Source organism: Dermacentor variabilis, chromosome 5 (genome assembly GCF_050947875.1).
Source record: "Dermacentor variabilis isolate Ectoservices chromosome 5, ASM5094787v1, whole genome shotgun sequence".
Lineage (NCBI taxonomy): Eukaryota > Metazoa > Arthropoda > Arachnida > Ixodida > Ixodidae > Dermacentor > Dermacentor variabilis.
The window spans coordinates 5,015,769-5,028,669 of record NC_134572.1 but is presented as its reverse complement, the minus strand read 5'-3'; the positions used below and the strand labels follow the sequence as shown (position 1 = coordinate 5,028,669).

Below are 12,901 nucleotides of genomic sequence, written 5' to 3'. Positions count from 1 at the left end.
AAATCACTCGGTGTTGTCGCTCGATCGCTCGTTTCTAGAAATCTAGAACTCATCGCTCGTCGCCCGGAAATGCTATGAGCGACTAGCCAATTGTGCGAAGCCGAAACTGGATGTACATAACTCAAATACTACTGTTTGTCGCACGGAACGGGCAAACTATTGAATTTTACACGTGCAAGAATAAGAACCTAGTGCAAGACCTTCAGAAATATTTTATGCTCCTTCTTCAGTAAAATACATCAACTTAAATTGATAAAGCATGCGTCACGCTAGTTTCGGCGCATATATTGCTGTCCTCATACCGGGAAGTCGTCGCTCAAAGCCGTCGCTCGCGTGGAGTTCGGCTTGCAGACGACGAGTGAACGCGACAGCCATCGCCTCGCTTGTAGCGCTGTCGCTGTCGCGTGCAAGATCACTTGTAAGGGGTTTATACTTGTACATACTATACGTACGTACATACTTGTACATACATGTACGAGACGATTGCGAAGAGCCGGCCTCCCCAGGAAGCAAAGAATGCTGGTGCAAGCAGCACTGCTTTCCACGCGAACGAAGGCGGTGTTAGCATCTCCTTGTGTTGGAAATGTTCTTTGGAGAGTATGTTTTTTGCTAAGCTGCATTCAGCGTTCCAGTGAGTACGTTTCCGGGCAAACAACCGTAGTGTTATGTTCCTGCATGCCTCCTCGTAGAACGTAAGCGGTGATGCGATCTTCAGCATTTGTGCGCTGCCCCAAAGTCGGCAATCCACACAGACGGCTTAAACGCGGGAAAAGTTTACCGGCTGTTGTAGCACGTGTAGTATAGAACCTTCATCAGCGCGCCATCCGCACGCTACTCGTAACCGGCGAATTCCGTCGGCTATGTGAGATGGTCGGTTTCTTATTTGTGCGAGAGAAGGGGGAGCGCAGCGTCTTGGCGTGAGCAGGCTTTCCAACATATGCAAACTTTACACTTGCACTGCGTTATGGTGGCTGCATGCAGTCTGTTTCACAACACACGTGCGAATAGAAAATTCGCGGCGCTTGGCGATGAAACCTGCGTCAAGGGTGGGCGATAAACATGCACCTTCCGTTCAGTGTGCTAACTATATTTTTTGGGGGGGGGGGAGAACCCAAAGCACGCATTATTGATAAACTCCGGTAGTAATCGTCACGGAAGTGGTTAGAGCACAACACTTGTTCTTGAGCGCTTGAAGTTGTTTCGCTTCACAGCAGCCTCCCACTTAGCTGATAGCTTCTTGTCTTGCAGGAACTAATGGAACATCGAAACATTGTCGCGGCCGCTGGTGTTCGTGCAAGCGCAGGCTGCACAGAACGCCGGCACGATCGGCCTACAAGTTCAATTGATGCTGTGCACGTCAACTACCACTCCTATATACACATAAATAAAGGAATGTAGGGTCGAGCGAAGCAGATTAGGATGGCACGCACGCAGAAATAAGCCTGGTCAGGCACGGTCATGGAGACTGCGAAGGAGCGGAACACCAGTGTTGACGTCACTAAGCCGCGGTTTCCGGTCTCCGCTCACATCGTCAGCGTCAGCAGCAGCGCGCGGTGCTCGACGGGGGGCGGAGCTACAGCGCAATTTTAACCGACGATTGCGTCGCTCCTAAGTGAAAAATCCCCCCCCCCCCAAATTTTACCTTCATGGTTTATAAGGTTCCCGCATCCGTATATGAGCGTCTTATTGAATTCGACAGACTCTTCAGTTTCCCTTTAAAGAAGATAAATGTGGTACCACATTGCGAACCCAGTTTTAATGGGTTGCAGTCTTGCAGACATGATGAAACTCTAAAAAAATTTTTTTTCCTTGTCTGAATCAAGTTTGCAGATTTACAGGCTGTCCCAAAATGGGGCGTTTATATTAAATGACAGCTAGGAACTTTTTCAGCAGAACCAATTAGCACTCAAGCATTAAAAAAACACTAAAGGCAAATATTAAGTCAAGCTAAAGTGACAGAATAGTGCTAGAGAATCTCTAAGGCGTCAATATTATCGCGAACAGAGCCTTAATAATCGAGAAATTGAGGTAAATGCAGGACATGATTAGAGACTTCCCCGGGACATTCAAGCACTTGCCCGATGACGAAAGCACTCCTCAGTTAAATTCTGTCACTAGTACTCAACTACTCGTTGTAAAAAACATCCTCATATTTTATTATAAGGTGAAATAAAATGCTACTTGTCCAGTTCCATTTCATGTTTAGAAAAAAGAACTCATTGAAATTTGCGTTGACAACGATGCGAGCGATCAAAAGGTTTCGTTTTCGCTCGACTCTGCGCCGCCCACGCTTTCGCGTTTCTATATTTCCCTGATCGCGTAGTGCTGCACTAGTTTTGCTGGTTCACGAAACTCACACAAACTGCACGTAGCAGAGAATTCAACTTCGATGTAATGTCGCGGGATGCCCGAACGGTCTATGCCACTTGACCAAAAAGCAGCTGCCGCGGTGAATCCGCCGCTCTGTCTTGGCTCGGTGGCGCCATCTGTCGGGTGTCGTTTTACTCACCGATGGAAGCACATGGCTGTGATGGCCTATGCAACGTCACCCCTCCACCGGTTGGTTAGTGGGAGATTTTAATTTCGAAAAAGGTATTTGAACCCTTCAGATAAAATTTTTTCATAAACTATGTCGCGAAACAAGCATTGCGAGGTTTCTGGAATGGTATTTAAACAGTCCATGTCAACTTAGTATTTGCCTTTAGCGGCCCTTTAATTTTCTCAGGAACTGGTGTGCCTCTGCGCAACAGCCACGATTCTCTAGAGCACAATCATTTTGAATAAGAGTCCTCACTTGCGTCGGCCCCTCACCATCAAGATTTAAAAAGTGCTGTTATTTGCTACGTTCGAACGCAAACGGCTCTTCAATAATTTTTAATGCTAAATTCTGAAGCAGAATACGATTTGAATAGCTAATACCACTAGATTAGACTATATGTTTCTACTTCATTTCGCATGCTGGCACGTTGAAGGAGATCGCCAGACAAGCCACGGAGATTACTTTGGTAAAGACTTCCCGGTCTCCTAGATTGTGTCTGAGTACATAGGCAATATCTTGTCCCTAAAACTGTTGTTCATATTAACATCCAATAATTGCCTTGACTATTTTTCTCGCACAGCCTATTGCTTCACCTGGGGCTAATGCAGCTTTGAAAAGAAATGCGCTTGTACCAGGCAGGAGTTCTCAATTTTTCAATCAGTGCATTTAGAATATTTTAATAATTTTTCTCTTGCATATATGTCATGGAGATATATGTCTATGTAACCTTAGATTTACCTAGTACATTGGTCATTTGCATCTCTTCGCGCCATGGAGTTAATAAACCTCGTTTATTTCACTATAATATTGTTTTCCTTGATCACTGTCCCTGATTAATATTCATCAACAAGGAGCGTGCGTAAAATGACATGATATCAATAAAATTTTCTTACGTAGCTTCATGTTGCAGATAGGCGGCTTCTGTGGCAAAAATAATGTGTTACTTTTAGAAAACAGTGTTAAAAATAGCAGTTTACCTGGCCAAAACTACAATTGATATCGACCGACAAGAGTCGCGGGCGCACCAATGCAAGTATAGCCCTAAAAAGTTTTACTGCATAGACTTCTTGCAAGAAAAACTGGCCATTAGTCACCAGCATCCGTGCAACGAACGCACGCTTGCTAGCAGACAATGCACTTGACAACGGCAGCAAAACTGAAGACGTCATGTTGTATAACCCATGCCTCAAATATGTATACGTAGCAAAAAGGTGTCACTATAATTTTGCAGTGGAAATAAAGCACTATTACAAGAGCATACGTGGGCAACTAGTCACGGGGCTCGCAGCTTAATTACATTGAATATGCCGCGAAGCGCGTTTCCGCCCCAATCCACTTCGCTCGCAGCGCCCTCACAAAATTTTTCCACATGCGGCGCCTCAGTGAGAGAGCGCCGTTCGGCCCACTCGGCCATTAATGTACAATACACTCTAGCTATATAGCGCACAGCAGTCGGAAACGCCCATTGCGCCACCGCTATCTTCGAGGGTGTTGCGGGAAAGCTCGCCGCCTGTCAATGGAGTCCACATCGTCTGGGGTGGCAGAGTTGATATATCCATTTTATGTCCAACCTTGTTTGAAATAAAAAATTTAAAATGCATGGAATTTTCCAGGTGATATAGAAAGTGTTCGATATATGCAATAATTCAATATGTCCATGTCCAATATATCGAGGTTTGACGTAACAGTTGGCTAATGCACTCGTGATAACACCACATTGTGAATAAATATTGCTTGTGTTTTGCAAGGTCCCTCTGACGTCACATCTAACATTTCTCACCGTCTGTCTGTTCAGTTTTCTAGCTATGCTTGAATGTTTGGAAACATGATGCACTGGCACGGGCTGCGAACCCCCCAAATCGAGGTCTGCAATAACGTTAGATTGAGGTGAAGCGACAAGTCAACCTGGCAATAACACTTTCTCAATAATAATGATGATTCCACAGCCTAAAAAAGATATTATTGTGTGGATCTCAATGCAAACATGGTATGTGCAATGTCACAATGACCATATCAGCAAATTACATTCCTCCTTTACTATTGAGGCAATGGATTTCATGGCACAGACATTAAGAGTCTTTATCAGTGTATCTACAGAACATTCAATAAAGGGCTAAGAAAGAAAAGGCGGGTGTGGAATTTTTTTAGCCGTTATGAAATTTCAAGTGTTTCTGCTTGATTCTCAGAGGACACAGCCAGCCATGCTCAGGCACCTTCACAAAAGCGTACTAGCAGCTAAGCAACTTTCGTGAGCAGATCACTGAACTTTGCAGTGCATCTATCAGTGAGCATGCCTACCTTTCGGCAGCTTGCCCCCTAGAGAGGAAAACTTCTCGGGGTTCCTGAGGAACTCCACTATTTCTTGCAGTTCTTGCTTGGCCTCGTCAACCTATGAATAAAAAGAATGAAGAAGATGCACAGGCAATGCAGAACACAAGGCCTGGTCAACAAGAGCTGAGAGCTGCACAAGTCTTCACATGCATGCACGACAAAGCAATGGTGCATGCATGTAATGGTGATTAAGACATTTTTGCAGAACAGAGATTTTACTTCCGATAAAATTCAAAATAGCAATAATGCTGCAAATTATGATAATGAGAGCTAAGTGCACACCAGCAGTGCACATCGAATGGCATACTTCTTAAAAATTGCAATGCCTTCGAATACAGTAGAACCTCGTTCACATTTTTTGGAAAAAAACGCAAGAAAAAGCACACTAACTGGGAAAACATACGATCTGAAGTAACAAAAAAGATTTGACAGACTCCCAGCTATTGTTGACATCTACGTAAAGCGAAGCGTCACGTGGATCTTTGCAACATGAGATGCCAATGCGCATCAAGCTGGTGGTGCTCCAGCAGCCTGAGGCGCATTTTGTTGTTTTCCTATTGCGTGGCGTTATAGGAGGGCGACGGGAAGCTGAAACGAAATCGAGCTAGTGGGCGACGCTAAACACCAGTGAAGCAAAATGTGGTGCCCACATCAGCAGCAGGGGACGGCTGTGCATTTGGAATATCGCCTACTAAACGCCTGCAGTACGCTACCAATGGCACTGTGCACGTGTTGTAAAAGAGATAGCGAAGATGCTTACTGCAATAGGTTTGGCGGCGATAGCTGTGAATGTGGCATGCGACAACCCAGGCAGAGATTTGCTGGTACCAGAATAAGAGACTGTGGGTGCCGTCATTTTTATGCGAGATGAGTGGCTATATACATGTACTGTTCTCGATCGTGCATGCCTCGTGCCTTTTCTTGTTCACATGGGATCTAGCAGCCATAAAATGCATACAATCGCAGTCTGCAGCAGGGAACGGTGGTGTGTTTCAGTTATCGCCTATTAAAAGCATGCACTACGCTTTCAACGGCACCACGCGCTGTGAAACAAATAGGCGAAGATGCTTATCGCAATAGGATTGGCGGCGATAGCTGTGAATGCCACGTGCGACGACCCTGAAGAAGATTTCCTGGTACCGAAATGAGAAACTGACTGCGCATGGCCATTTTCATGCGAGAGACTGGTGGGTGAGTATTGTGGTGAAGCTGTTGCGGCGGGCAGCTATATACTGTTCTCGACAGCGCGCACTTCACGCATTTTCCTGTTTACATGAGATCTAGTGGCCGGAAAACGTATCATGCGATCACAGTGCGGTGACGTACTGAACATAGGTGCTGAAAAATCTTGTTTTCTGAGAATGCATCAACCAATAAAAAATGAGTAACTCTATTAGGTCATTTTTTGTGCTCTCAATTGCGAATGTTGGCGCCTGGAAAACATACGTAACGGGAACTTATCAACGAAGTTCTAATATGCAAGCATATCTACAAAGCATTTCTAAGACTAAAAACAGCTATCACCGGGGCTGGTCTGTACAGAAAAAAATTAAGAAGAAACAGTGCAATGAGGAGAAATCACAACAGACATGTCTTCCTTAACCTTCCTTAACCAATCATCCACACAACCACCGAGTATAAATTGTGACCACACCACACACAAAAGCAACATGTCATCCTCAATAGCTGAAACAACATTGTGCGGTACAAACACAGCAGTAAACATGCTGTGCAAAATGTTTAACATTGTCCATTCATGGAAGCTACAAAAACTGTGAAGGGAATTGAAGGAAAATATGGCAAATGCATATCCAGTGGTTGGTTACTATATTTGCCCTAATGTAACACCCAGCTTTTTTTTTTTTTTTTTCTGAGAAAATGGGTCTGAAATTCGCCTCCATGTTACTATTGGACATGAAACTAAAATCGCATTCGCTGCATTGGCAACAGCCTACCGTCAGAGGCAGCATCATCGCCATCACAAGATGGCGACAGAGCATGTTTTCAGACAGGCTACTGTGTGTTCATTTTGTGCTCAACTATGATCTGGAGCGGTTTTCTAAGCCAATAACTTTTGCGAGTTTTCGCGTAGTTCATCAGCATATACAGCTGCCAGTGTTTCTGGCGATGTGCCAAGCTAACTATCTGTGCACAGTGCCAGAAACACTGTCAGTCGCATATTTTAACAAGTCCAGTACAGAGTCACGTAAAATCTCACAAAAATAATAATACCGTAGTATTTCTAACAGCGACTGCTGGAGAATACTGCCAATGTGTGGTTGTTATACATGGCCAGTGAAGCACAAATGGCGATGACGATGAGCCACTTTCATTATGAAAGCTCATTAAGAAGAAGTTTCCCTTCTGTGAAGGTGTATTCCGCACTTCTCGTTTCTTCTGATTGTGAATGTGGAGGGCATACTAGGCTTTAGAGAGCAGCTCTTAGGCCCCTGTTCCTGCCTTGAGCGTCGCTGTTCTTAGCGTAATCGAGCAAATGAGCGCATCGGATCAAAGAGCGAATGCGGAGCGCAGCGGGGGATGAAAAAAGTGGTGAGAGCGAATAGAGCATGAGGAGGAAAGCGAAGGAGGAGGGTATAGTGATAGCTTTAGAAGAAAAGTGTAGTGCTGCACAAGACACGCACTGTGGCGACGATGGCTATGAGATGGCACCAGAGTAGCGTGCGTCGTCTGGGAGGTCTGTCTGCCAATGGTGGCTGTGAAACCTGTCCAGACGTCACCCACACGCTGCTTCACGCAATCCCCTAATTAATCAAAGGTTCGACGAAACTTCGCCTGGTCAGGTATGGAATGAAGAGAATCACAGCCACTGCCAAAGTCTGGTGAAATATCCGACGTGTCGGAGCTGTGTATGGGTACCTTGTTCACAAAGTGTCACATGACCCATAACCAGCATGTGACGTAACAAGCATGCTAAACGGCAGGTATAGCCCCTGCTGTCCGGTTCATCATAGCTGGAGTTGACTGAATGATTAGCAATTTTAGCAGCCACCGGGATGACCTGTTCTTTGTTTTTCTTTTCCTTGGCGACAACAGTGGCCTTCTTAAGAAATTGAGTTTGGTCTAGTTGGTGTTTATTGCATATCATATTGACAGCAAACAAATACAGGGACAGTGGAAGGGCACACAAAAGCATCACGGGCGGCAACTTTCAACTGGTTTATTCATGGCAAGCCTTGACAACATATAGACAAATAGAACATGCGCAGAACGCAGCGACAAGAACACTGATCAGCGTAGCGGAGCAACCAATTATATAAAAAAATCTATCTCTGATTGAAACAACCTAATGGAAGTATCACTAACACAGTCTAGACCTTTTTTTTTTATTTGATATGCCTCCATCAGTTCACATGCAGTCTGGTCCTGGCTTCTCCCCAGAATCTTTATCTCCTTGAAAAGTGGTTTACAGGGGGCAGGCATTGCAGTACGCCAGGCAAGTGCACCAATTCATCTTTTGTTAACTTTTGTTCATGCTCCTTGGCTCGATCATTCAGGCACCATCCCGCCTGCCCTATGTAAGACTTGCCACATGCCAGGGGGATTTCGTACACAACTCCTACATTGCATTTGGCATACGGCTTGATATGGTGCACTTGCCTGCGCACTGCAATGCCTGCCCCAGTAAACCACTTTTCAAGGAGATAAAGATTCTGGGGAGACGCCAAGACCAGATGGCACGCGAACTGATGGAGGCATATCACGTAAAAAAGAAAGGCCAAGACTGCGCAAGTGATACTTCCATTAGGTTGTTCCAATCGGAGATAGATATTTTTTATAATTGGTTGCCCCGCTAGGCTGATGAATGTTCTTGTTTCTGCCCATTGGCATGTTTTGTGGATAGCAAGTCGGCTAGCAGGCATTGGTCTATGAAATGTGCAATAAATGCCCTTGTGATTGTTTGCACTACTGTGTTGTCATTCCTTTGTCCCAAGAGCATGGGCGAGAATCCCACAACGTCAATGTGGAAACGGCATTGACGCGACTCAGAACGTCGGCTGGAACATTGTCGGTGCCCTTGATATGGCGGAACGTTGTTGTAAACTCGGAGATGTAGGAAAGGTGTCGACTCTCGCGGGGCGAGTGACAGGACATCAAACGGTTCATTGCATGCACAAGGGGCTTGCGGTCAGTCAAGACAGTAAATGCGCGGCCTTCTATATGATGGCAGTGGGCATGCCTGGCTATGGGTGTCTGTAGATGCCTATTCAGTCCACTGAAGCACTTGTTTACGTTTGTTTACCAGCAGAGCGTCTAGCGGAGCCATAAGTCGTGCGCAATCGGGAATGAATCGGCTGTAGAAATTGACGAATCCGAGAAATTGGCGAAGCTCGGCGAGTGTGGTCGGTCGGGGAAGGTTTTCGATGACGCGAATCTTGGACGGCAGTGGTAGAATGCCGTTAGCGTCGACGGTATGACCGAGGAACTCGAGTTCAGGTGGACTGAATTCGCTCTTGGCAGCGTTGATGACAATTCCTTTACTGGCAAGGCATGAAAACAACAACCGCAAGTGGTGAAGATGTTCTTCTGCGGAAGAGCTTGCGACAAGAAGGTCGTTAATGTAAGTAAAAATGAAAGGCAAGCCTCGGATGACGGAATTGATGAAACGCTGAAAGGATTGGCCCGTGTTCCGTAAGCCGAAAGGCATGCGGAGAAATTCGAAAAGACTGAAGGGTGTTGTGATGGCGGTCTTGGGAATGTATTCTTCAGCGACCGGTAGGTGATAGGCGCGAATGAGATCGATCTTAGAAAAGATTGTCGCACTGTACAACGCTACCGTGAAGTCCTGAATGTTCGGTAGAGGGTAGCTATCAGGAACTGTAACGTTGTTTAGTGCCTGGTAATCGCCACATGGGCGCCAGTCTCCCGTCTTCTTAGACACCGTGTGAAGTGGTGATGCCCAGTTACTGCAGGAAGCGCCTCGAGGAAGGGCGGATGATGCCAAGTTGCAGCATGTGTTGGAATTCCACGTGAACAATCTTGAGTTTCTCCGGGGACAAACACCGGGGTCAGAAATAGACCGGTGGGCCGGAGGTGACGATGTGATGGCACACGTCATGTTGCACCGGTTGCATCCAGTCCAGCGGGTGCATCAAAGTGGGAAACTCGCGTAGGAGCGCGGCGAAAGGTTCGTCCAACATGGCAGAAATAGGCGCGATTGGCAATGTGTCTGACGATGGGACACCGGGAACAGATAGCTGGGTCACGGAGTCGATGAGACGGTGTCATTGGACGTCGACAAGGAGCACATAGTTGTGCAAGAAATCTGCGCCAATGACTGCACAACGGACGTCTGCAACCATGAAAATCCAGCGTAACGCTCGCCGAAGGCCAAGGTTTATCATGACGTAGCGTGAAGAGAAACTGGAATTCTGGTGCCGCTGACGGCTCGCAAAAACGACACAGGTGTCACTTTTCGGTCGGACTGGTGGGAGGGGAGAATGCTGAGGTCAGCTTCTGTGTCGACTAACAACCATTGTCCCGTAACTTTGTCCGTCACGTAGAAAAGGCAACTTGCGTGTTGGACCGGACCACTCATCGCCATTAGAGGTTGGCCGGCCTGTTTCCCTGCCAAGTGCAGGGATGCCAACAGTGACGAGAGTCGTTTCCAAAACAGCGGTGGAAGTAGCAAACGCCAGACATTGTAGTTGATGTCTTGTTGCGGGTGTCTATGCGCCTTGATTTGCTGTAACTACGGCTGCGTGGGCGACGAGATGACGTGCGGTGATGTTCCGCTCCACAGATTATGTGTTCCAGGCGCTCACACAAGGAGTCAAGCGGAGAGTGCGCTGCTGAAGAGCAGGGAAGGGTCTGAAGGGCGGTTGTATTGTCACCCAGAGACGATTGCTGCGATGGTTGGGGTGGCTACTTCCATGACTTTCTTGGCCAAAGCGGCAAGTCCAGTAAGGTCCATGGTGGAGGGTGTCGCCAGGACCATCTGCACATTAGCCGGGAGTCATTGCAAAAACAATTCGTGCAACAGCGCGTCGTCGATGGATCTCGCGTTGTTTCCGAGCAGCTGGCTCATTCGCCAAAGAAGTTGACTAGGGCGTCGGTCGCTGAGTTCTTCAGTGGACAGAAGCTGCTGGATGCGAGAACACTGTGAAGCTGCTGTGCGTTGTAGCAGGGCTGCCTTGAGATCGTCATAGGTGGCAGTAGACAATGGGGAGTTCAATAAATCTGCTACATCATCAATGGTGGTGGGCGAGAGCGCTGCGACGGCTTAATGAAACTTTGAGGCTTGAGAGCAGATACCAGCGACTTGAAATTGTGATTCGGCCTGAAGAAACCACACCGAAGGATGCTGGTCCCAGTACTGCGGAAGGCAGACAGCGACGGCCGAACAGGAGGGCTCACCGCGTTCCTCGGAAGTGTTCTCACCGTGAGTTCTCGTAGCATTGGTCTGGTCCATGGTCGTCTCTACCACAGGAGCGTACGGCAGGATCACATCCACGGTCACCAAACTGTGGCGACGTGCAACCACGTAGACTGGTAAAGTCTCGGGCTCTTGCGGGAGAGGAAAAACCGACACTCAATCTCTTGGTGTAGCATTCTTTTATATCCCTTTCGGAACGCCAGCCTGTGCCGGAGCGTGCCAGTCGCTAGTGCCTCGTGTGAACGTGAGCGTCTACGTAAATCTCAAGCAACACCGATGCTGCTACCACTACACTCCCTTAACTCTTGTCCCCAATTCTTCCCAATCCAGGTCTCTGAATACCTCCTGTAAACACACTGTGAATAGCATTGGAGAAATTGTATCTCCCTGGCTGACACCCTTTTTTATTGGAATTTTGTTGCTTTCTTTATGGAGGACTGCGGTGGCTGTAGAGCCGCTATAGATATCTTTCAGTGTTTATACATACGGCTCGTCTACACCCTGATTCCGTAACGCCTACATGACTGCTGAGGTTTCGACTTAATCAAATGCTTTCTCGTAATCAAGGAAGGCTATATATAAAGGTTGGTTATATTCCACACATTGCTCCATCACCTGATTGATAGTGTGAATATGGTCTATTGTTGAGTAGCTTTTACGAAATCCTGCCAGGTCTTTTGGTTGACAGAAGTCTAATGCCCCAACCACTGGCACGCGCCGGAAAGCTTCGGCGCGCGCCGAAGGGTCAAATGCGTCAAAGCGTCGGTCGGAAACGCGGCGAAGCGGAACGTCGCGCAGCGATTATGTCTACTGCCGATGCTAGAAGTTTGCCGACGCGCGGCGAAGCTGCGCCGGCGTGCACCAATGAGAGGCTGCGACGAGTCGCACGCGTCAACCAATCGAAGGCTGCGCAGCCTCCGGCTGCTATGCCTGTAATGGCCGCCCAAGCGGAGGCTCCGGCATCAACGATCGTCCGAGTTTTTTGGACGCACGACGCGCGCGACAGTGTTCCTAAAAGACAGTGTTGTAATAGTAGGCCGACAACGACACGACCGACCGACCGACGACAGTGGGTTGTGGCAGTGCGACGTGGATCCGAAGCGACTTCGAACGACGCCGACTAATCCAACCTGCCCACTGGGTTCCGCCGGGCTCAGTGCGATCGTCTGCTAAAACAGCCAACCGAATCACGATTACCGCAACGTCTCTGCTTGTTGTGTGTGTATTTTGTTGTGCCCAAAACGAATGGAAACATGTTTACGAGTTCCGAAGTCTGGATAATCAGCACTCGCCTATCGCCGATGTTGTTTACGTTACGTGTAGGCCTAGCGGGTCCATCGAGTTCGTAACTGACGAGTGAACGAGGCCAGCTAAGAAACTCTGTCGAAGGAAGTGAATTTTCAGGTCCGTTTGGTGCTGCAGTGATTTAAAATATGGCACTGCTGACTTCGTGTGATGTGTGATGTGGTGAATGAACCGTGTGGAAGTTGGGTTGGTCAACCGCGGCGTGTTTCGTGTGGTGTCGGTTGACTCAAGTGTCACGGCCAAGCTCTGCGCTGTTTCCAGTGGTAAAGATAACTTCCGAAAGCGAAATACACTAGTAGCCGAACTATTGGAAGTACTTACATAATCAGCCG

At 47.4% G+C, this 12,901-nt stretch overlaps 1 protein-coding gene across 5 annotated transcripts in view; it reads right to left on the bottom strand.

Moving 5' to 3' along the window:
- YME1L (ATP-dependent zinc metalloprotease YME1L) overlaps nucleotides 1–12,901 on the bottom strand; it is a 156,842-nt gene that overhangs the window by 84,587 nt on the left and 59,354 nt on the right. For all 5 annotated transcript variants that reach the window (XR_012828390.1, XM_075691602.1, XM_075691599.1 and 2 more), the window contains one exon: nucleotides 4,838–4,928. Coding sequence is in view for 4 of the 5 variants with exons in the window: in XM_075691602.1 (XP_075547717.1) it covers nucleotides 4,838–4,928 (91 nt within the window). In the remaining variant the exon portion in view is untranslated. The remainder of the gene's footprint in view (nucleotides 1–4,837; nucleotides 4,929–12,901) is intronic.